This window comes from Anastrepha ludens, chromosome 3 (genome assembly GCF_028408465.1).
Source record: "Anastrepha ludens isolate Willacy chromosome 3, idAnaLude1.1, whole genome shotgun sequence".
In the NCBI taxonomy this organism is placed as follows: domain Eukaryota; kingdom Metazoa; phylum Arthropoda; class Insecta; order Diptera; family Tephritidae; genus Anastrepha; species Anastrepha ludens.
This window is the reverse complement of record NC_071499.1, coordinates 79,268,381-79,293,812: the sequence shown is the minus strand read 5'-3', so window position 1 is coordinate 79,293,812 and position 25,432 is coordinate 79,268,381. Positions and strand designations below refer to the sequence as shown.

Sequence of the window (25,432 nt, the reverse complement as noted above, 5' to 3'; positions counted from 1 at the left end):
GACAATTACATACACGCAACTAAAATATTAAAAGGTTTTTAATATACATATATACAAATCATACTCCAAAGTTTCAATTTTCATTTCATTATTATTTGAAGGCAAAAGTATTCATTCGCAGTAAAAGTACTTATGTATTTTTCAAATAATAATTCAATTTTACATATCTATAGAATCTAAAAATTAAAGTATTTTCACTAAATGGAACTTTAATGATATTTTCTTCTTTTGCAATAATGTCGCATTTATTCCATCTGGTACCATAGTTGTCATATTTTTATTTTCTTTCCCCCCGAAAAGTTGGCAGCACATACATATATTTGACATTTGGTTCACGTGCATTGCTAAATGTATACAATGAGTTTTACATTTATTTAATCAAAAAGGATTTATTTTAGCCGAAGATATAATAACCATGTCACGAATAATAGTAAAACAGCTGCCAAAGAATGTAAGTAAATAAATAAATAGTTTATTTCTCTACTAAATAGTAACATTTCAGATCGGGGAAGAAAAGCTCCGAAATCTCTTTGGTACGAAAGGCACTATTACCGATATGCAACTAAAATACACACCAGATGGAAAATTCCGTCAATTTTGTTTCATAGGATATCGTAGTGAAGAGGAGGCTCAGGAAGCAATTAAATATTTTAATAACACATGCATACAAACAAGCCGTATTAAGGTTGAGTTAAGTGCCGCCCTTGGCAGTGATGATAAACCCCAAGCACGAAGCAAAAGTGCCAGAAAAGCTGAGGCAGAACAAGTACAAATGGAATCGCAAAAAGAAATGCATGAAAAGAAGAATAACAAAAAGGTCTCAAGTTTGGATGAAATTATGGGCAAACATAAGGATGATCCAGATTTTCAAGAGTTCATGAAAGCACATGATAAGAAGCGTACTTTATGGGCAAACGACGCTGGTGAAATTTCACAACCGAACGAGGAAGTGGAAGATGCTGACGAGGAAGTAGACACTAAAACAAAAGAAAATGAAGATGACGAAGACAAAGAAAAGTTAAAAAATGTTGAGAAAAGTAGCGAAGAAGAGAATGTTGAGAAATTAGCAGAAAAGCCAATAAGTGATCTGGACTATATGAAAAATCTTATGGCAAAATCAACATCGACAACAGAAAGTAAAAAAGGTAAAACGAAAGCCTCACTTGATTTGTTCACCATTAAGATTCATAATGTGCCCTACAAGACTAAACGCCCAGAAATTTTGAAATTCTTTAAACCTTTAAAGCCATACTCTGTACGCTTACCAACAAATGTTCACGGATTTTGCTATGTCGGATTCAAAACAGAAAAAGAAATGGCAAAAGCAATGCTTAAGAATAAAAGTTTCGTCAAGGGAAAGCAAGTATTTTTCTCTGATTTTACTGAGAAAAATAAAATAACCAAATCAAAAGGAGAGAAGGGCGAGAAAACAACAGATCTTCATAAATTAGAGGCTACTCATCCTAAATGGATTCAACAAGAACAGAGCATACAAAATGAGGAAGACATCGCTGAATCTGGACGAATTTTCTTCCGGAACTTAGCTTATACCGTTACAGAAGATGAACTACAAAATTTGTTTGAAAAATTCGGACCCATTGCTGATATAAACTTGCCCGTGGATGCCGTAACCCGTCAAATAAAAGGTTTTGGTACCGTGACATTTGTAATGCCAGAACACGCGATGCAGGCGTTCAACAAATTGGATGGCATAGATTTTCATGGAAGATTACTGCATCTCATACCAGGAAAAAGTAGGGATGAAGACCAGAAAGAGCACGAAGATGACCCAGCTTTGTCATTCAAGCAAAAGAAAGCGTTAAAACTGAAAAAATCCGCACAACAATCTGTGAATTGGAATACCTTGTTTTTAGGTGCAAATGCAGTCGCGGAAATTTTAGCAAGACGTTTTAATACAACCAAAGAAAAGGTAATATACACATATGTATTCGCTTCTATGTCCTTGATATATATATATTTTTGCAAGTCAAATTCGTTTTTTTTTTTCTTTTCAAAATAAATGTAATTTTGGTTTCCGAATTTCACTTTGTTTCATGCAAAAGGATTCGAGTATAAAACTAAAAAAATAAAAATAAATAATTGGCGCGTACACTTCTGTTAGATGTTTGGCCGAGCTCCTCCTCCTATTTGTGGTGTGCGTCTTGATGTTGTTCCACAAATGGAGGGACCTACAGTTTCAAGCCGACTCCGAACGGCAGATATTTTTATGAGGAGCTTTTCATGGCAGAAATACACTCGGAGGTTTGCCATTGCCTGCCGAGGGGCGACCGCTATTAGAAAAATGTTTTTATTAATTTTGCTTTCACCGAGATTCGAACCAACGACCTCTCTGGGAATTCCGAATGGTAGTCACGCACCAACCCATTCGGCTACGGTGGCCGCTCTAAAAATTGCTTTCCAAATAGTCCAATTAATGTTCTGACACGCTCATTATAATGCAAATTAAAACTTTATAGGAAAGGCAAAATATATTTGCACTTTCCACAATAACATTTGCTTAATATTTGAATATTATTTTTAGGTTTTAGACACCAGTGATGGTGGTTCAAGTGCTGCTGTTCGCATTGCCTTAGGAGAAACACAAATCGTAATTGAAATGAAAAATTTTCTCGAAGAAAATGGAGTTCGTCTAAGTGCATTCGATTCGCCCAAAGAAAAGCGTTCTAAAACCATTATCTTGGCGAAAAATTTACCTGCTGACACAACGGTTGCCGACTTAACGCCAATTTTCGCGAAATTTGGGCCAATAGGTCGAATCGTTCTGCCTCCCAGTGGTGTCACGGCTCTAATAGAATACTGTGACCCTTCGGAGGCAAAACAAGCCTTCAAAAAATTAGCATACAGCAAATTTAAAAATGTACCACTATATTTGGAATGGGCACCGGAGCAATCATTTACGACAACACTAAATGGCGAAACAATAATTCAAAAACAAGAAGAGGAAAGTAAAACTGAACCTGAAAAGGACCAAAAAACAATCCAAGAAACCGATAATGCTAAAAATGAGGGTGATGATAATGAAGACGATTTAACCAATGAGGCTCCAGAACCTAATACAACACTCTTTCTACGGAATCTAAACTTCAAAACAATACCCGAAACAATAAAAGATCATTTCAAGCACTTAGGAGCAATACACACTGTAGAAGTAGCAAAGCGGAAAGATCCCAAAAATCCTCGAAGCTTAGTCTCAATGGGTTACGGTTTCATACAATTTAAACTGGCTGAGGCAGCAGAAAAGGCACTGAAGAAAATGCAATTCACGAAAATCGATGGCAATGAAGTAGAATTAAAGCGCAGCGATCGAATCTTGAAGTATTTCTACTCTACTTGTACGTATGTATGCCATCAATTAACATTTCTCTTGTGCTTATAGAACACCGTCACATATCTCCCGAAAACCGGTGGTGACAACAAAGCAAACTGGCTCAAAAATAATTGTACGCAATATACCTTTCCAGGCAAAAGAAAAGGAAGTACGAGAAATATTCAAGTAAGAATTATTAAAAATAACATCATACGATATGGTTAAAATGTAAATAAATTAAAATTTTCTCATTCACAGAGCATTTGGCGAGCTTCGTTCTGTACGCTTGCCAAAGAAAATGACCCCGGGTGCTGACTCACATCGAGGTTTTGGTTTTGTTGACTTTATTACCAAAAGTGATGCAAAAAAGGCATTCGACGCACTCAGTCAGAGCACACATTTATATGGACGCCGTTTGGTGCTGGAATGGGCATCTGTAAATGGCGAAGATGTAGAAGAAATCCGCAAACGTGCTGCAGCTGACTACTATGCCAGTGAAAAAGATGTCAAGCGAAGTCGAAAAGCTGTGTTCAATGCTGATGAGCATTTGGCTGCGGCTGACGAAGACGACGAATAGACAGTAAAAGGCATGACACAATTCAAATTACTTCAATAAGTATGTTTAGTAATAATATATTTTTTGTATAACTGCACTACAAAATACATATGTTCGTATGTAGATAAACTATAAAGTAAATAAGCATGTATAATTTTACATAAAGGTAAAAAATAAATTAAATTGTTTTAGCCTACGTCATTTATTTTTTTTACTTTATTTGAATTAATATAATTTCTTTGCATCCTTTTTATAGGGTCGATAAGTAACCATTATAAGGTAATCAATTATAAACGCCCACAGACTATGTCTTTGTAGTACATTTAACACTTAAAAAATATTGGAAACTAATTACGTTAGATGATTGCCGAAAAGTAACTTCGTTGGAAAGCAGCTAATGTGGAATAAGTTGAGGGTCATGTTTGGCAAAGTTAAAGTGAAGTCAAAATGCACACATTGTTATTAAGTCATTTAAATATTCTAATATGGCAACTTTTAAAACCGCCGGCATCATGTAAATCATAACAAAAAATTTATAAGTTCGAAACTTTTTTTCAATCAACACTAGGGCAGGCTTAAAGGCCTTAAATAACAAAAGAACTCCTTGAATTTTGTTTTATGCTTCGCTATAGTGCTGAACTATCCAAAAATACTGCTTCTAATATGAAAAAATGTAATGTATGCGAATTGTCTATCTATAAAAAGATATAAGCATGTTTATGTGGAAGGGAAGCAAAATTGAAAAACTTCACATTGTCTCAAATTACTCGACATCAACTGCTTTCGTACTTAAGTATATTTTTATTGAGTGTTCAACGATATTTTTTGTTAATTGAAATGCAAAAGATTTTTAAAAATTATTTATCTTTAAGAAATGCTTATTGAGCAGCTAAATTTTTGTGTTTTAAATATTTATGTGTGTAGATTTTGTAGTATTGATGTTTTACATTGACAAAAAATTACATTCTGTCTAAGTTTTAATAAGCTTCCGTGATAGTTTAAGCTGTGCAAAGTCTATGGTGTAGAGCTTGTAGATAAATATGTTTATTATTTTGGAATTTGCAGCAGTAATTAAGTGCATTTTAATCAATACATTCTTTCCTGTTAATATATACGTATCGATTATAAAAATTATATTTTTGCGGCACTATTTTTTGACATTCCTCATCGTTTCACACGCATCTGAGAGGAAGTTCCCATACGTTACAAAATTGTAAATTTCTTGTACGCTTCATATTTGTTTTTGTATTTCTCCTCAATTATTCCTCTCCTACAATCTCATCACATACAGTTTACTTCAAATAAACGAACTGCCGACGTTTGCTTTGCATATGTATGTATGTACAAATACAATGGAAGCTACGTAGTTATAAGAATAATTTCTCTTACGCAGGTAATGCGCATGCATACAAAGGCGCTTTGATCGCTACAAAAATATATGCATTATACAATATTTCTGGTTTTCATATTCCACTTTTACTTTTACTTCGGTTATGACTGAATATTTTAATCTTTTTTGATGCGGGCCTGCAGGAAGCAATAGAGTATACCGGCTTGTGCCATCACATCCACAGTACTGGAAGCGAGCAGGTCCTTTTGCTTGGCTTGTGTTTGACCGGGCCTTAGTAACGTTGGACCGAATACCATAGCCAAATTATGCAACGACATTTTATTGTCCGCTTCCTGATGATGTACCCTGTATGAAAATGAAGGACGAAAAACATTAATATGAAAATCAATTTTTACTAGGAGCGACCTCAAATATATTTGTATAACAAATTTGTTAAGGGATAAAATACAACTGTAGACAAAAAAATATAATTGAGCTACTATTTATATCTATATCTTTGGTCGATTTAGATATAAAATTATATCAAAATCGGTTCGATTTTAAAGTGATCATATAAAATACTGTTATAGAACTAATTTACATGATGCGACTGTAACGCTAATATTCACAGCGATTTTGGACGCTCTAAGAGCTCAAATAGGAAATAATCGATTTTATTTTTTCAAATATATGGTAGGTAAGGCTTTTCTGTCAAGCAGATACAGCGATTAAAAATAGATATGTGGAAAATCTAATAAAATAAGTTGTTGTTGTTGTTGTTGTTGTAGCAGCATACTAAACCCTGTCAGTGCAATGTAAATTACTGGCTGTCTTCGTCTAGTTCATCTAACGATAGGCCAAGGAAACTTGCTGTTTCGTGAGAAAAAGTGGTTAGTATTGAGTAGTTGTCGACTTGTTCGCTTTGGATCTCGTCGGAGTAGTTGAAGAGATACCTCCTGACGTGCCTGGAAGGTGGCTCTGGTTCAAGCAGGTGTCTACATGAATGAAACCTGCGGTAGAACCCTATCATAAACTTTTTCCTGAGCAGTTTTTTGAGCTCTTTTACAGAAAACATCTGTGCCTCATTGTGTAGGTGATGAAGAGGGGGCATCAGGAGGCATCCCGCCACTGTCCGAATAGCCGAATAGGTTGTATGAAGCTTTGCCTACTGCATGCCATTAGTTCCATGCGACCAGACAGGTACAGCGTAGTTTAGAACCAGTCTACCAAATGCCTTAAATGCCGACAGCAACATTTCTTTGCCTTTGCCTCAAGTACTGCCGGCTTGCAATTTGAGGACCTTGTTGCGGTTTTGGACTTTGGACTTGGCAATTGGGATTGTGTGCGTAGAGAAGGAGAGCAAACTGTCGAAGGTTACTCAAAATTTTGGTTGTTTATAGCTGGAATTGGTGCGTCGGTGACTTTGACCTTGAGCTACAGTTTGACTTCCTTTGTCCAGGTGGTAAAGAGGGTCGGCGTGTACTTAGTGGGGGAAAGCTGTAGATTCCTCGCAGTGAAAAAGCAAGAAATATTGGTGAGGTAATCGTTTACTTTGGCGCACAGGCCAACGATGTTATTGCCCGACGTCATTATCATGCAATCGTCAACGTAGGAGATAAGGGAGACTCGCTCTGGTGGTTGGGGGAGTTTCCATATATAGAAGTTGCAAAGCAAAGGTGAAAGCACACCACCTTGCGGAACACCTTGCTTTATCTTTCTCTGTTTAAAGATTTGGTCTCGAAAGATTACTGACGAGTGGCGACCACTCAGATAATTAGCGGGCCACCTTGTTGTTGTACCAACATAACATTCCCCATACTTATATACGGCCAATGCTGCTGGAGTGACAGTCCTTGGCCGGATATAAATCCGGGTCGTTTCGGTAACATAGAACCGACTGTCGTAGAAACGGGCCACCTCTTCAGCCCTGGCGGGAGTGTCGACTGTAAAATATCATCTAGTAGCGTAGAGTAGCTGACTGTTTCGAAAGCCTTCTTCAGGTTCAGCTATACTAGGACAGTCCTCTCGCGTTCCCATGGCAGCCGGTTCTAAGTTACCGGAATGACTCGGGTTTTTTCCCGACCTGTCTAGTGTACCGTGCCCCGTATCCCAGTCCTCTCGCAGGGACGGTCTAAGTTAAACACGCGGTTTATGGCAGTGAGTGCTGTAGTGGTACTGTGCACTCTTCGGAAGCCATACTGATGTGAGGCTGCGGCCAGATGTTTCGTGTAGAGTGGGAGTAAGAGAGCTTCAAGGGTCACAAGGGTTTTCAAAAAAAAAAAAGTTCTTCGTAAGTGCCTCAAAAGCCTGTACCATAAAGTATGGTAACGCCTTGCTTGATCATAATAACGTAAGCAACATTGAGCCACACATAGCCATACCCATACACTTGTGCCCACATAATTAGGTTAGGTTAGGTTAGGTTATGGTGGTAGTCGGTCTGCACGACCAACTCACTTAGACCTTACAGGTCCGTTGTGATACCACTGTGCTACACGGGAACCTCATTTATCTTCCTTCGTGGAACCCTTTCGTGGCTCTTATGAAGCGTAGTATTGATGCCAACCCCACGCCAGACAGTTCTGTAAGAGAATTAAAAAAGTATTTACCTAGACAACCTGCTCTGATTTTAGCTAGGGCTGGACAATTGCAAAGGAAGTGCTCAACTGTTTCTTCCTCTTCCTCATCTCTACAACTTCTGCAATATTCATGGGAGAAAACTCCTAGTCTCGAGGAATGCCTGCCAAATAGCCAGTGACCGGTTAAACAAGCCACGACCTTCGAGATATTGTCTCTTGAGAGACTAAGCAATTCCTTTGTTCTTTTCTTGTTTATTTGCGGCCACAGTAGCCTAGCTGTTAGACACGTATCTTCATTTCTCCATGACCTATTGGCCTCTTGAATAAAGTGGTTTTTTATTATTAGTTTACTCGTGGCCATGGGTATTCCAATGGTACTTTTATCACTCAGCAGTTGAAGAGCGGTACCCTTTCTGGCTAGCTCATCTGCTTTACAGTTTCCCTCAATATCTCTATGTCCCGGAACCCAAATAAGGCTGACCTTGAATACGTCACTAATATCATTTAGACCTGCCCGACATTCCTGTGCAACCTTCGATCTTAGTAAAGCCGCATTCATTGATTTGATGGCCGCCTGGCTATCGGAGAATATATTTATAATCGTTTTTGTTACGGCGTGCGTATTTAGGTATGTAGCCACTTCTTTTATAGCTAGTACCTCTGCCTGATAGACGCTGCAGTAGTCTGGTAGTCGAACGGATAGTTCCAGTCCTAATTCCTTCGAGAAAACTCCGTAGCCAACCTTAGGTTTTAGCCCACATAATTAAGTTTTATATAAAAATATAGTTCATTGCATAACAAAAACCTTGCAAATAAAAGTTTCAAAATTTGTACAAAATTAAAAATAAAAATTTACATCAAAATTTTAAATTCAGACTTTTTAGATAAGCGCATTGTTCGGAAGTATTTTACATTGAGGAAAATGCTCAACATGCAACATGCAACAAGTGTACAGACTTAATTTATGAATTATATTGCTCTCACCTAATTAAATGATCCAAAATATGATTTATGGATGCTTTATTTGCCAACGGCAGTTCTTCAAATACTTTTGTGAGTTCATTTATACGTGCTGCCTCGTTGTTGTTGCTAAAAGCGCTAAATGTTTCAAAGAATTTCGGATAGAGGGCATCAGTGAACAACGCTTCTGGTAACTCTCGTAGATACGACTTCAAAATACCCGTAACGGAGTGTATATCCACATCTTTTAACAACTGCTCGGCCTCATACGCATCTAAGAAAGAAATCAATTACAATCGCATTAATTTATAAAATTAACTAAAAATCGCATACTTGTTTCAAAAGACTTCTTCAATTTAGCCAAATCAGAAGCAGAACCACTCACGCGATAAATACCAACTTCAGACATGCCTCGTCGTTCTACTTCACGTATGCAGGCACTGATTATAAAAGGAATGTCACGCTTTTCCCGCCTTTGTTGAGAGACAAAATATGTATTAAATAGAGAAACGAATCAATATAACAAGACCAATTATACTCACTTCAAAACTTGACTCATTTTGGCACCAAAGAGCGCACCCGGTTTAGAGGTTGGCACACGTCGTAAAGTCACTTCGCCGGGCACAAATCGAAGCATGGTATTCAGCGTTAATGTTTCGCCAAGTTTCAATAATCGTGGCGTTGGTGTCTCCTGCAACCAACTACGACTAAGCTGTAATGAAGAACACTAGTTTGATAAAAAAAAAACAAAAACAAAAAAAAAATTTAGAAGCAACACGATAGCTGATGCCCTTACCTTCAGCACATGTTTAGCACGTAGTTTTGGTCGCTCATGCGCCTCATACAAAAGAATACGTACATTCTGGCTGCCCTCAAGTTCCAATACGAAACTCTCATTCCAAAGTGGACTTATGCTACGACACACCATCTTCGTGGTTGCCTTGCGGAAATAATGACCATAGGAGTCCACTTCTATGCAAATATACAAATCAGCTGGCTGATCAAGCCCCGTCAAACCCTGCACAGTCATATGTAGATCGCCGACTAATAAACTTTCGTCGTTGGTGTTGCGCATCAGATACGAACCCATTTCAGTCTTCATACCCTTCTGCATGGCCACTATGAAGGCATGAACCTCCAGTGCGTTTATCGTATTCGCGCCGGGTATATTACAAGTTTGCTGTAGATTAAGAAAATGGAAATTATAGACAAATAATACATACTATATGTATGTAGCCGTAGACGAATGGCTTGATGCGTGACTACTATTCGGAATTCAGAGAGAACGTAGGTTCGAATCTCAGTGAAATACCAAAGTGAAGAAAAAGTTTTTTCTAATAACGGTCGACCCTCGGCAGGCAATGGCAAACCTTCGAGTGTATTTCTGCCATGAAAAAGCTCCTCGGAGTCCGCTTGAAACTGTAGGTCCCCCCATTTGTGGAACAACATCAAGGCGCACATCACAAGTAGGAGGGAAAGCTCGGCCAAACACCCTAACAGCGTGTACGCGCCAATTACATATATGTATATATATATATATACCTCGTGTAGAACGCCAAAGTAATTTGCGGTGAATAATTAAAATATCTGCCTGACATGGTACACATTTAAGATTTTGGTGTGGAATTTGAGATTGCTCATATACGTTTGCTGGTGTTCGGTAGAAATAGGGAATTGTTAAAAAATCACAACAATTAAACTGTTATTGAAAAATTGATTCTTAGTATATATTGCTTATTCTGCTTTAAAATAAAAATCTTTAGAAACAGGGAAAACTAATTTTTTGGCGCATTCAATTCAGTTAAAAAGATATATTAAGTTTTTTAGCACTACTACTGTCACGTTAAAGTGCATCCATTTCTGCGAGCATCACTAAAGTAATGAGGTTTTAATTTTCCTTTAGATCACACTTTCAAAGTTTTTGTAATTGAATCTGGCTTCGTATATGAGCCTTATTTATTTCCCAAACTATAATTTCGCTGAAATTTAATTATATAATGTTTACTCACTTTTAAAGACATGATCGATTCAATCCATTGTGTGCGTTCGAAATCCGAACTCAAGAAGAACGTGATCGTCTTATTGGTTGCCTTGTTGCCAATACGGAATACTAAATTCGGTGACGCCAATACTAGCTGTGACTCCAAATCGGCCAATTTGCGTCGATATTTATCTCCTGAACGCATGCCATTCGACTTACGTCCTTTATCATCCTTCTCTTCTAGTAATAATTGATCACGTACTGTACACGCTTGCGTTTTCAATTGCAATATATTTGCAGGACTAGATTCTTTGAGATCAGCACTTGTGTCTGTCTCCTCGAACACGATAACATCTTTCAATGATATAAACCATTTGAGCTCATAATCGATGCGATCCCTACCAGACGCTTTATACTTGGCACAAGCGATAACATCATTGAATAGGAATAGATGCCGCAGTTTGCGGTGTCCATCCACTAGCTCAACAATGAATGAATTCTTTACCATACGCCTTAGATTCTTATTAGATTCTGTTGGCAAACGTTGGTTAACCACATTAAATTGTTTTAAAAATAAATGTATCGTCTTGTGAGCTTGGCGCAGCGGCTGATGATCTGGATGATTGGGTGGTGTTTCGCGTAACAAATCATTGAAAACTAAAGCATTGATTTGTACACGCGCAACCGGCTTATGTAACAAATCCTCCAGCGTTAACGATTGCTCAGTGTGCAAATTTACAACAATCGTTGAGACAATTTGCTTAAATTGAGGATTATTTGCACTACATTTCTTAACTGTTTCAATGGCTTGCCCATAGTTATGTAGGAAAGCACTATACAAATTGAAGCTCTCAGCAAGGCGTTTGAAGGGCTCGCCAATAAGCACATCACCTCCTTCATGCGCCACAATCGTTTTTAAATCGTTTAAAAATTGTGTATGCACATCGTGTAGTTCGTCAATTTTGAAGAAAATCGTATTCTCTTCCTCCTCCTTGATCACAGGTTGTGATGTGCCGAGTGTCGCATGAATGGCTCTCTTATACTGTTATTAATAAGGATTTTTAAGAAAAATGGAAGCATTTGAAACACAATTTTGCATCAAGTATAATTTTAAAACATGCGTACCTGTATCATTTTGTTTAGGCATTCTACGTAAATGGTTTCACTTTGTATAATACTGCTCAATATAGAACGTATTTTAGCGCCACGTGCATTCCCAGAGACCTAGAAAGATTAAGATTTAATGTGGTGTATCGCACATGGATATGTATAAATACGCAAAATTTTTTCTGCCTAATAAAAATTGGTACGAAACACAAAACTACTTGATCTTCAGTTGAATATTCTCAGAATGAACAGTTAGAATAATTGGCATAGTCCAATACATGACTTTTATACTATTTTTTCACAAGGTCTCTTTTGTATAAATTAAGCTTAACCTTAAAAGCTGAATATTTGAATATTACCAACAATGCGTTCTCGAATTTTTAATATTTTCTTACTATTCCTCCTTTAGAATCATGTTACTCAATATTCGTCCTCTGATTAAACGAACAATTTTCAGTTTTCTGACGCAAAACTCATGTTAAATAAATATATCTTCTAAAAAAATATCCATTGAAATTCTTAGTGAGATCATTTTTCTATTTAAAAATACCACTGAGTAAGCCGAATAGAAGGCCTCTTGTAATAAACGTATATTATTGCGATATGCCTGGTAAGAGAGAAAAGTGCTTTTCAAAATTTTTAGAATTTTTTTTTTATTCCTCGACAATAATTATTACGCTATAAACAAATTTGCTTTCTAACCACAAGATATCTGGCAACTATTTAAGAAGTTTCGTAGATAAAAAATAAACTTTATTTAATATCAAAACCCCAAATTGTGTTATTCTGTTATTGGTTTAGTGCGATTTTGATAGACGTAGTGATTATTCAAATGAAGATGGAATTTAATATCATACTTATTTTCAAGTTAAGGGGTTAGGGGTAGTCAGAATTTTGAAAAAAAAAATTTTTCATTTTCTTAAAGTAAATATAATATCTTAAAAATATTGTGTGAAAATTTGAAGTGAATCCGACAAATACTTTTCGAGTTATTCAACAATTAACAAAGGGCGTCCGGGCGCTCCGGAGCGCCGAGAGCAAGCTACTGGATGCTGTACGTATGAAAGTGGCAGATAACACTCGAAAAGGTAAAATGCTACATAGGCAACAGCAAATCGATATTTTGGAAGCTGCTATGACGGCTGAAGAACTATTATATGGCTCAGGAATAGATGACACAATGTGAGTATTAAATAATTCGTATAACTCTACATAAATCGATAGCAAAAAAACTTTAAATGCGTTTTTCTCAAAACTATGTTTTTTGAACCGGTGATCACTCATGCCTAATCGAAGGATTTTTTTTTTTCAAAATTTCCATTTTTTTTTTTAACAATTAATTTTTTAACAATTTCCTCAGGCCGCCATATTATTAATTTTGAAAAAAAAACTTTAATCAGGCACAAGATTATCTATTAATAAAGTAATTTATCTTGTCCGATTGAATTCAGATGAATCTCTGGAGAAACGGGCTCCACACAAACAGCGATAACTTTTACAATTATTAATATTTTTTTTTTGTTGAAATTTTGCTAAAGTCAAGTCGAAACATGATGTATTAATGCTTTGTTTTTATTTTTGTAAAATAAAGCAAATGACTAGCAAAAAAAAAAAAGATCGAAAATCATAATTTTTTCGGGCCTCTGACTACCCCTAACCCCTTAATTATTATTACTATGATAATAAACATATTAAATACTCACAAGTATTGCTGAAACTAAATTCTGTTGGAGGAAAATTTTAAAAATAAAAATCATAAATACAAAGTTAGTAAGTGTGAAGCTTAAATCGTTTAAATGTACATCAATATTTAATGTATAGTTTACTATTTGCTCCAAAAATGTGAGATCATATACAATTGTCCACAAAATAATAGGAGTGCCACCTTGAAAAATGTATGTATATGAATACATAACGCTTTGTAAGTGACGCTTCACTATAGCGGTACACCTAATGGCACGCTAGTAGTAAAATATGAGTCAAAAATTTATTGCTGCGGTTGTTATTTTAGAGCCAGAAAACCAGTAATCCGGTTTTCTGAAACCCTTTTTATTGCTTTGCCCAAAATAATAGGAGTGCTAACGTTTTTTACTCAAAATAACATTTTATTTATAAATTTATATACAAAGCAAAAAGTAAGTAACCTACCACCAATTTTAATGAACTACAGTTAACTTATGTTTTGGTTTTTTGGTCATATTGGGTAGAGGAAAGCAATTTACAGAGGATAAGAAAAGTGGGAGAAACATACAAGGAAATTAAATAGTCCATAGGATATTCTGCTCACACGGTAAAAAATGCCACAAATTATACAAATATGCATGAAACTCGCGGATGAAAGCACAAAATATCCGCCAAAGACAATCGCAATGTAAAACGTTACTGGAAAAGTAATCCTTTTGCATCAATCAAGGTCATCCGAGACGATTTAGTTTGCCAGTACCGGTACCGAAACTGTGCATAAAAGGTTGGTGCAACACAAGTTATTCGCAAGAAGTCCATGAAAAGTACCGCTACTGACAAATAAACACGTGAAAGCCCGTATAGTTTATGTCCTGGCCCGTAAGTAAATAGTACAGGCTACATCGAAGTATGAATCAGCTGAAAGGCCGCAAGATAATGATCGGTTCAACGGGGTTGGGGTTATGCGTTGACCTGCGCAGTATCCCGACCTCAACCGCATATAAATCTTGTACATCGACATAAAAAAAAACGGAAGCCAACCAATTCTAGAGATTTATGGAAAGTAATAAAAGAGACATGGAAAGTAATCCCCTTAAAACGTTGTCAGGATCTCATAGACTCTATAGAACGAAGATGTGAGCAGTGTTGAAAATTCAACGAAATATTAGAGTTTTTTCCTTTTATAAACATCTAAAAATAATATTGTATTTTGAAAAAGACTCCTATTTTTATGTGGAACTAATTTTTAAGGCCGGCGGGCCAATTAAAAGGTCAAAAAAATCGATTTTTTTTTCCTGAAATCAATAGCTTAGATATTCAAGAACATGAGACACAAATTTTCAGAGTTAAATTCCAAGTATTTGCAGAGCTACAGAGCCGAGCGTAGTGCGGCGTCGAGCAACCGTGCGCTTATTGTTGTAGTTTGAAGCGCGTTTTCTCGGCTTTTCATTTTCACGATTTTACCTAATTTATGTACACGATTGCAAAAAAACTAAACGAGCTATCCATTTCATTCAAAATGCGTTATCTTCAGTATTGTTTTCTCTTCTATGTGAACTAAAAAAACATCCAAAAACTTTTTTTAAGCGACTTTTTTACACAGTTGAAGAGTTTTTTTTTCCTTGAAAACCCCCTTTTTTTCTACCTTCCCCAAAAATTCGAATTTTACGTGTTTCTCCCAAATTTCTTAGTTCACATCGAAGATAATTACATCAAAATTAATAATCTTTTTTTTTTTTTTGTTTTCAGATGAAAATTGCAAGTTGTATCTTGTACAGAAGTTGGTTACTTCAGTGGCAAGGCGCTCTGGGAATCTATTGATAACTCGGCTTACAATATATTGTTGGAGATTGTACAAATTTTTTTTTTTTAGTTCAAATATATATTAAACTATCCCCAAAACTTCATTTGGCTAATTGTTTTTTTTCTCATCCTACAACGCTTCGCGAAAACTACTGAATTTAGGACATCTAATTGGCCCGCCGGCCTTAATGGCAGCCGCAGTAGCCGAATAGGTTGGTGCGTGACTACTATTCGGAATTCAGAGAGAACGTAGGTTCGAATCTCGGTGAAACACCAGAATGAAGAAAAACATTTTTCTAAAAGCGGTTGCCCATCGTGAGGCAATGGCAAACCTCCGTGTGTATTTCTGCCATGAAAAAGCTTCTCATAAAAAATATCTGCCGTTCGGAGTCGGCTTGTGGAACAACATCAAGAAGCGCGTCACAAATAGGAGGAGGAGCTCGGTCAAGCACTCAAAAAGGGTGTACGCGGCAATTATATACATATATATAATTTTTAATTTGTTCTACTTAAATCGAAAATTTAATTTTTTGCATGTTTGACTAAAATATGTAAACTACTTTATTTTTTGCGGCATTGCATATTTTTCATGCCAGCCCTCCTATTATTTTGTGGACAACTGTATGTACTTCGGTGCATACAGTTGTTATTCAAGTTAGTGGGAATAAATTAAAATCGAAGTTTTAACTATTTTCCTAGTTATACACAATAGTTTTGATTAGGTTTTAGGTTTCTAATGTGAGCATAGTTATTGATGTCAGCCCCGTACATGTATTGGAAAATTATCTATAAAAGGTTACAGCAGCATTTGATCATTTTTGGAGCAAATAATGTTATTGGAATTCCCAGCATATAAATAAATGTGTGTTGTTGTTACGTATTATGATATTCGTTTATAATAGTCTTTATACAAATGATTACCTTTCGTAAAGCACTGGGTGTTTGCGAGTTCTGCTCATCGTGGGAAATTGTACGCATTATAGGTGGCCCCTCATACTCGCCATCACTGTCTAGAGAGCTTGAACGTGTTTCATTGCTTTGACTGTGATAGCCCAATTAAATATAATTGTTTTTGATTGTTAGTTATTGGGAATGACGTGAATATTTGAAAAATTTCATACTTACTGTAGAAAATAATCAATGTTCACATAGTTTGAGCTGCGTCCTGGAGACTCGGGGTCTGTTACACTCGCTTGACTACTCAGGTGTGCGGCCGAGCCGATTGGAAGCGTACTACCGGGTGTGGATAGATCATCTCGACTGGACGATGAGCCAGTGCCACCAGGTTTAATGTATACATATTCACCTTCCCCGTTATCTAGTGGTACTGTATCATAATATGGTTCATTATCCAAGTGTTGTGAGGCTTTTGCACAATCAGAGCCCAAGGACGAAACTGATTCATAGCTTTTGATCTAGCAGGAGAAAAAAGAAACATTTTGTTAAATAGGTGGTTACATGGGTACCTACTCAAAAGACAGAATAATTATTCAGTGATGTAAAATGTCAAAAGCATCTTCCAAGCGGGAAGATTTGTCCTCCTTCGAGGTTGACCCCTCGTCAGTCTTTGAGTGTATACGAAAATTAAATTGGCTAGCAGCGCACAATCACATCAGACTCATATGGGTCCGGTCCCGAGATACAGGGGAATACCTGGGATAGAGGATGTATTAGCTAGATAGGCTGAGGCCTTGTTACTTGTTAAGCCGCCATAAGAACAAACAAAGCGTGCTCACTGGCATTCTCACATGTCACTGAGCATAGGCTCGTAATATGTGTCACGGATTCCAGCCGTTTTTGACACCGATACACGGACATACCGAGAAGTATTAGACATCTTGGTCTGCTATGGGCAGAAGCAAGGTCCTTACGCTTAGCCTAAGCCAACTCCATCTTTATTGAGTGAACTGAGTTTATATGAGGTATTGTGATGAAAAAATAACACAAAAGGCCTTTACATTATTCTAACTTTGAAGATATGAAATAATGATTTTTTTTAAATAATTTTCTCGCGAAGTAATTTCACCTCAACCGACACGGATCACTGCATTTTGCGTAACGGGAGGTATACTGTTGAGACTGTAATCAAACATGAAGTTTTACTGTGCCTTTTCAGCTGAACTCAATTGAATAAGAGCTGTAAGTAATTTAATGATCACTGAACTATGATTCAATTGATAATTTAATTGAGAAGTTATATGAAAAAAGACTAATTGGAGCATTAATTAGGCTGTCGTAAAATTATATCCGGTGAAAGATCATCACTACGGCAGCATTCTTTAAAACTTTTTTAAAGAGATTTTTTTTTTTATGAAACAACAACAATCCATAGTTGTTGAGAAGTGTTACTTCAACAAACATTCTCAAAATATGAATATTCTAATTCAGTGACAACGCCAATATTTTTTTTTTTTACTCACGATTTCCGATATGCCTTGTGATGCTAGTGATTCCTTCGAGCCAACGATCTGGCCATGGCATCCTTCACCGTCTACTGCTTTTAGTGAAGAACGTGATTTCTTTTCTAAACTATTGGTTGATGAACTATCTGCTACTGCAAGTTTTGATGGTTTGTTCAAGCTACCGGTGGGTGATACACCCACAACCGTACCACTGGCTCGACCGCTCGACACATTTCGACTTTGCGTGGATACTGTACGTCCCAAACTGCCAGTAGGGCTTTGCGTTGTCGTCATATCAGAACGTTTGGTTTTCTCAAGACTTTCCGATTTGCCGACTTTGCGTCCCAGTTCTTCCATTAAATCAGGCGGATTAAACTTTCCTAGCTCTGGTGTAGTTTTTCTATTTGCGGCAAGTGTTTTGGCTTCCAAAGTTTCGGGCGATTTTTGCCGTAAAATGTCAGAAGGTTTTACGTTACGTTCAAGTGAATTGCCAGGGCTTTCAGATGAAGACAAATTGCCAGATGTGCTAGGTAAAGGCATACTACTGCCTATAAATGGCGAGTCGCGTTTTGGAGAAGACGAAAGTTGTCCTGGAATAGTGGGTGGTTCGACTCGTCGTATATTTTTGGGAGGCGGCCTGAATTCATATAAGGATACACAAATATAAATATAAAACAAATATTTGGTGTTACATTGAATATATCTAATTAATATATATAGAAACATTTAACTATAGTCTTACCTTGGTGGCATTTTCTTTTTAGCCTCCGAATGCGCTGCATACGTGGAAGCTGACATTGAAGGCGATGTTAATGCAGGGGACAATGGCGGTGCTGTTGGTTCAACCTTGGTTGAAACTTTACGTTCGAAACTGCTTAAAGTTGTAGTGGTAGTGCTCTGCACTGACTCACTTCCCTCCAATCCGCATTCCAGCTCAGCATCCATATTGGACTTACTCTCTTTTACCTCAATTACAGTAACAAAGTGTGATGTCTTCTGTGATGCCGGTTTTGTTTTCTGAGCTAACTCACCAGACGACATTACTTCCAATTCTTTGATGTCTTCTAATGGGGTGTGGCGTACTGCTTCACTGTCGCCACCAGCAGAATTACTTCCGAATGAAGCCGCCAACTCATTTAAACATTGATGCAAGGCACCGTTCTCGTTTTGGTTGCTGCTATCCTTCTCGGTGCCCACATCTTTGTCTTCATGCTCAAAACTTTGCTTTCCGCTAACGCTTTTGTAACTGCCGGCATTGGTATCGGTTGCTTTAGTGATTATCTTAGAAATGCCGCTGGCGCTAACACTGCTACCACCACTTCCGCTACTGGACTCCGCATACTTGTTATCAGTATTGAGAGATAATCTATTGTTTTTATCTTTGCTTTCATTATTGGTTTCCCGTAAATTTAAACTAGATTTCTGTGCAAAAGTATTATAAATATGTAAACGTGTAATTAGTGAAAATATTTTTATAGATCACATATATATGTTAAATCGTAAAATATACTATTAAAAGGCTAAGCAACAACTCAGATTTTTCAAAGCGGAAGTAGAATTTTTCCTACCAATTGTTTCAAGACAAATTTAGCAATATCTAGATATTAAATCAAAGATATCATTCCCTCGGTATGCGTTACCGGAAGGATACAAATTTTTATCCGGCCAAGAACTGTCGCTCAGCAGCCCGCTCAAAATATTTATGGGAAGTATTTTATTATGTTTCAACAACAACAGCAACATCTAGAGGTATGTTCAATTTATATATAAGCAACGTTCCCTAATATAAATATTTCAAAACTATTATCATTGTTTTAATATATTAATACGAAAAATTTTCGTAGCCCTTTAATCAAATAAAATTTAGCCAACAGTGTTTTGTTTGAGTTCATTGTAGCTTCACATATTTCTTTTTGAATTTTTATACCCACTCACTTGTGCACAAGATTATTATAATTTTGTTCTTATAAAAATTGCATGTAACAGCATAAAGGAAACGAAACATAAATATACTTAAAGGCTCAGAATACTAAGAGAATTCGATTAAACCAAGTCTATCCATCCCTTCGTGCGCACAATAACTCGAGCCCAAAAAACGGGGATCACTTAGAAATGCAAAATTACTCAAATTTAGCATAAATAATGAATTCAAAAAATTAAATATGGCACAAGTAAAATTTTTAAAAATGGGCTGTGCTACTTCAAAAAGACGCCCAAACTTAGTGCACATATTGCTTCTCACCTTATTAGTTTTGACGTAAATATTTTTTTTGAAATCGGGTAAAAACTACGCTTACTTTTTATATGTCAATACTAAATTTACGTCCGCCCATCTGATGTTACAAGCTATAACGCTCATTGCCTCTCTCATTGATACCAAAAATTAACAGTTCACTTAAATTCAATTTTAAAATGTGCGTGGCTATAAATTGTGCAGTCCGGACGGAATTTAGCACTACCTTGCTTGTTTTTTTTTTTTTTTATTAATTATTTACTTCTCGAAATGAACTGCTATACGTTATTATAGGTATGTATATACGGTGTCTTCCCATCAGAATGAACGGATTAATCGCTTGCATAGTTTATGCATTGGAGTGTAAATAAATAAATTTTCAAGTAAACTTCAAGTACTTATTCGTGGTATTTATACACAGAAATAAAGCGCGTGCGCCCGGCGCACCTCAAGCGGCTACCACCAATCGAATGCATAAAATTAAATATGAAATGAAGTCAAGCGAAATAGCGATGAATAAACGAAAGTCAAATGAAAATAAATTTTAATTAATTGATTAAATGCAGCACACGAATTCGCGCTGAAAGTGCTATAGGACTGACAGCTGGTACGAGGAATTACTAAGCACTACTACATAAATATATACATACATACATGCATACATATATATGTGCTAAACAACTATTGGGGGAATAAAAAAAAATTATGTTATGAGATATGAGCATTTGTTGTTGTCATAGTACGAATAACTATGAATGTACGTAACAACGACCATTCATATTTCACAAAAGGTAAAAGGGAAAATTAAAAATATAAAAATAAAGAGTTTCGCACTACCAATTTCATTTCATTTAATTAAAAAATGATATCCAATCCCACTGAGAAAATCTCACGTTTTTGGTGTTCCGGAAAAAAAGAACTACATGCGAGAATGTGCACAAGAATTATTTAACGGATTTAAACAGTCTAAACTCTGATCAATGTGATGACAAGACTTCCATAGGGTATAACCAAGGAATATACTTTAAAGTCAAATGGATAGGGTAGCAGCTACTATAAATATCCGATTGAGCGAATGAGAGTGCCCATCGGCGTTTTACTAAATGGTAAACGTTATTGTGATTCACGCAACGCGTTTTGAACTGCTGACTGGTTGAATGTGGCTAAATAACCGCAAATGCGATGAAATCGCCTATGAATATTGTATAAACACAGAGAAATAACACGAGTATCAGTGTAGAAGCATATTCATGTACACACACACTTAAAACGCAGATATCGAAGAACTCTGTACTTATGCGAACTGAACAAATCATTGTAATAACGATACTGCTATTTGGTTTCTTAATTCCTTTTTACTTGGCAAATACCGAAAGCGGCGATTATTTTAAATTAATCCCGTTATTGCTTTATTATTTTTCATTATTCCTTGAAAGAATCGATTTGAAGTTTACCCCTCTTGTCCACAGCCTGAACTTTTCCTTGAAGGATGACATTGCAGCAGCTGCAAAGATATGGCACGTATGTATTTGTCTTAAAGCTCTCCGTCGTTGCCGTTGTATGCGTTTTCTAGTGTTATTTTTTTCTAACGTTAATGGTTTGTGTTGAACTTTTTCGCCAATTTCTTGTTTTCACCAATATTAGGGTGTTGTCTTGGCACTTTGTATTTAATTCTCTCAGCGCACCACCCGGATTCACCCACGTATAACACAACACACTCGCAGCACTAATGCAAGTTTGATTGTTCAACACTCCTTGCCCCTCAACTCGTAAATTGCTAAGCCAAAAGTCACTGTTGTCGTTGCAACACGCGCTTTTACGTAATTTCTGGATTTCTCTCACTTCTTACTACGTCACGTTGTTTTTATATCGAACTCTTGTTTTTGCTTTTGTTTTCACTCGTCGTCTGAGTGGCACGAATTGCAAATGCACTGCTATAAGCCTACTCAAGGCTTTCAATTTAGGTAGCGTTGTATACCAGCACTAAGCGCGGTGGAAAAATTTACTTTTTACAAAAAATTATCAGAGCGTCGACCGTTTGTTAAAAGCTTAACCAGGAGGAAATGCCGACGACCCTGCCACCAGATGCATAGATAAGACTAACAGCAAGTGTTATATCCTAAAAATTGGTATTCTTTTAAAAAAGTTCTTTGTTTCGAATAAGATATCGCGCTCCGTGTCTGCCTTTCGCCTACGTTGCTGGCAATTGCGCTACTACTACCATAAACTTTTGCGTAGGGACTATGAATGTGGGCAGCGTCAGTTAGCTGATCTCTGCCGCTAGTTGTTGAGTGAGTGTAATGATTGTAGCACTGCTTGGCGATTGCTGCTTACGCGTTTGCTGTGATAAGATAACAAACTTCTTTTGCCATTTTTCAGTTGTTGTTTTCGACAAACCTTACTATATTTGTAATTGCTATACATACATACTCTGATGTTTTTGCTTTTGCTGCTTCTGCTGCTGACACGACTTCAAAATTTTTAATCGCCCTTTTTAGCAAAAACAAAAAAAAAAACATGAGCTAAACAATGTTGTATTAATAGCTCCGTGGTTTCATTTATTTATTTTTTTCTTTTGCTATTGGGCTGAGAGATTGCTGTTTCTCAACTATGGAAGCCACATATGAATACGAAAACAAGTGCAATGTGTTGATAAGAAGATTTCCAGCACAATAAACTACTTGCGAGCGCTTGCTGTTTGCCTAGGTGTTGTTCATTCATCATAGGAATTTCAAAACCTTTGCGTATGGACCTAACGGTAGCAAAAATGGGAATAATTTAAAATTTAAAAATGTTAAGGAGCCGATAACTCAATCTATATAAATAAAAAATAATTATGTAACGTGTCTTTGGAGCGAAACCGTGAAATTTAACTTTTTGACACACTAATAAATGCGTAAGGATGGGTGAACCATTTTATATATTTTTGACTGCTATTTTTGGCAAAATATTATTAAAATTAGTTTAGTTAATTAACTGGAATATCAACATGTATATAATGATTATATATAGCAAGAAAGCGCGGTTATACAATATGTTATTAAGTATGCACATTAAAAAACATATGGGCAAATGGACCGTTTAATTTAATTCAATTCAAATATAATTCAAAGTTAACGTTTAAAGTGTAAGAATATACGTTAAATTCGAATTTCGCCCAGAAATATATGCAGAAAGAATTATTACTCATACTGCAGAAAGAATTATTACTCAGTTCATGTTATACAGCAAGGGAATTAAACTCTGTCAAAATGAATAAATCAAAAAAGTGTTGAAGTTAGTATTAGAAAAGCCTTCATTAAATGCAAAAACAACAACATAATGGCTATTTATTTACTTTTTTCTCATAATCATTTGGGCTAAGGTAGCTAGCGCTCGAAAGCACGCACAGAAATTCATTCATCAAACGTTAGATAAAGCATTTATTTGAAAGCATATTACCCTTTTTTTTAATAGTTTTTGTACCCATTTCTGTTGTGGAAGCAAAACTTTTCTTTTTCCTATTCACTTCTCTGAATGCAACAGAACATTTTTTTTTTCAATCCAATTATTAATTTCTATAAACAATCTAAAGTTTCTGGCACGTTTAACTGGCACTCTGAACATATTGCAATATGGAAACTTAATGTGGGGTATCATAATTACATATACATATGAATATGTACAATTATATGATAGGCATTTTGCTGAATAAACTAACAAAAGCTGTGACCGTCTCACAGACCAAGTGCCAGTCAATGCGTACACCCACGTAACAGCAATCAATTTAAATATATACAAATAATGCACGGATGTTATAAAAATGTTGTACGTTATGTATTAAACCATCAGTTTAATAAACCCAAATATCGATATAACATAGGAGATCCAATGTTCGAGTGTACCTACCAAAAGATTATCAGCACCTGCATCATCCCCGCTGAGCTCTTGTGCATTAGTGTTAGCTTGCAAAGCTGTGCTAGAAGTAGCAGCTTCGAACAGTGATGTTGGATCTCCACCAGATTCACGAAACTTTTCCACATCGGACAGTAGACGCTCTAGGTATTCCACGTAAAGTTGTTCCTGCTCCAAGTCCTTTGTCAATTCCACTATTTTTTGTTTGTGCCTCTCCAGACTGGCACGCACATCCTGTTCCCACGCATCCGAAAGTGAGCTTTGTGGAAATCGTTGCATCCACAGGCGTTGAAAGTCGTTGAAAACACTCATTTCGCTTCCTGACAGTCTATTTTGCTATTTTGTTTGACTTGTTGGCTTTTTTTATATTTATTAATTCTTTCTGCACTATATGTATGTACGTATACAAAAAATCACTCGCGCGAAACTTTCGTTTTTTGCGTTTGCAATGTCACTAGTCACTTTTGGCCCTGCATCTCTTGCGCGTTGCACTATCCATCATGCAACCATCTACTATAACTCTACATATGTACTTTTATCATATACCAACAAACATATATACATACATACGTAATACAATATACGGTAACTGGTATTATGGTCGAGACACTGTGTGCATTCGGCCGAGCATGTATGTAAATTTAACCATGTGTCTAAAACCAGTATCCAAACGTCTCTTAATCCAAGGCCTCAAAAATTACAGCACAACTATCTCCATCTTCACACTTTTCCTATTCTAATAAATATGACGCCCACCCAATGTCCAACAATAATGCGATGTCGTGTTGTAATCCAAACGTCACTGATGCTGTGCAACGCCCGATGTCCACTATGGTGGTAGTACAATATCCCACCAACCCTATGCAACTTGGAAAATGTTTACTACATATACAAATCCACTCACACTTTCTATTCGTCCGCCCCCGTAATGCAGGATAAACTGCATCTGAAATAAGTAGTCGATTGTCAAAATGAAAACAATTTCTTTTTTACTGCACTGCTAGAGAATATACGCATATGATGAAAAATTAAAACCTGAATATAGACCTAATAACCTTCGATTTACCTATACCTGGTAAAAAGTACTTTGTTTTTCCCTACGTCATGTAAACTCCCTGGTGAAAATTGAAAAGCCATGTATATTGCATTTTATTTGTTGTGCTAATTATCAACAGCGCTTATGTTTCGACTATATTAGTTTTGTCATGTCTAGTGTTACATACGTAGAAAAAAATTAAGCCCGAAGTACGACTTGATCGAAATGCAAATTGCCAACCACGATGAACGGTTCCAGCCACCGAGTGAACGAACGTTGCCTTCGCTTTGTGTTACTTTTCGCCGCCTTTTGCTTTGCGCACTCTTTTCACATTAATTTGGCGAAACACATACCGAATTTCCACGTCTTTCATACATTTCCGTGTACTAATTTATATATTTTATAATTAAATTTTACTTTTTACTATTTTCGTTGAGTGAATGAAAAGCATAGAACAATAAAGGTAAAATTAAGACACTCCCGTAAAACACACAACTGAATGCATTCGCTTCCGCAACTTTTGTTTTATTGCTGTATTAT

At 36.4% G+C, this 25,432-nt stretch overlaps 2 protein-coding genes across 14 annotated transcripts; one reads left to right on the top strand and one right to left on the bottom strand.

Moving 5' to 3' along the window:
• Positions 1–278: 278 nt before the first annotated feature.
• LOC128858264 (probable RNA-binding protein 19) lies at positions 279–4,085 on the top strand. Its single transcript, XM_054094410.1, has 5 exons — positions 279–451; positions 503–1,930; positions 2,543–3,336; positions 3,398–3,514; positions 3,587–4,085. Exons 1-5 carry the CDS (start codon positions 416–418, stop codon positions 3,903–3,905), a joined length of 2,694 nt encoding a protein of 897 aa, XP_053950385.1. The 5' UTR covers positions 279–415; the 3' UTR covers positions 3,906–4,085.
• LOC128858262 (active breakpoint cluster region-related protein) lies at positions 3,946–25,432 on the bottom strand. Of its 13 annotated transcripts, XM_054094407.1 has the most exons (15): positions 25,080–25,432; positions 23,851–24,377; positions 18,472–19,151; positions 17,748–18,366; positions 16,453–16,742; positions 16,249–16,369; positions 13,545–13,565; positions 11,860–11,958; positions 10,763–11,776; positions 9,550–9,933; positions 9,296–9,480; positions 9,087–9,226; positions 8,778–9,027; positions 5,371–5,580; positions 3,946–5,310 (listed from the first exon to the last, which is right to left on the bottom strand). In XM_054094407.1, the coding sequence occupies exons 2-14, from the start codon at positions 24,166–24,168 to the stop codon at positions 5,391–5,393; spliced, it is 4,311 nt and encodes a 1,436-aa protein (XP_053950382.1). In that variant the 5' UTR covers positions 24,169–24,377; positions 25,080–25,432; the 3' UTR covers positions 3,946–5,310; positions 5,371–5,390. The 13 variants fall into 13 exon arrangements, with proteins under 13 accessions (XP_053950382.1, XP_053950371.1, XP_053950383.1 ...); XM_054094396.1 differs by having other exon boundaries at positions 3,946–5,580; XM_054094408.1 differs by having other exon boundaries at positions 3,946–5,580; positions 9,296–9,465.

What these genes read in the sequence shown, in the direction of transcription:
- LOC128858264 (XM_054094410.1), top strand. Translation starts at nt 416, where the DNA reads ATGTCACGAATAATAGTAAAACAGCTGCCAAAGAAT. An exon ending in TAAAACAGCTGCCAAAGAAT is followed by an intron (nt 452 to 502) that starts GTAAGTAAATAA and finishes GTAACATTTCAG; the next exon opens with ATCGGGGAAGAAAAGCTCCG. An exon ending in TTAATACAACCAAAGAAAAG is followed by an intron (nt 1,931 to 2,542) that starts GTAATATACACA and finishes TATTATTTTTAG; the next exon opens with GTTTTAGACACCAGTGATGG.
- LOC128858262 (XM_054094396.1), bottom strand. Translation starts at nt 24,168, where the DNA reads ATGAGTGTTTTCAACGACTTTCAACGCCTGTGGATGCAACGATTTCCA. An exon ending in CAGGTGCTGATAATCTTTTG is followed by an intron (nt 19,152 to 23,850) that starts GTAGGTACACTC and finishes ACTTTTGCACAG; the next exon opens with AAATCTAGTTTAAATTTACG. An exon ending in GAAGAAGTCTTTTGAAACAA is followed by an intron (nt 9,028 to 9,086) that starts GTATGCGATTTT and finishes TTTCTTTCTTAG; the next exon opens with ATGCGTATGAGGCCGAGCAG.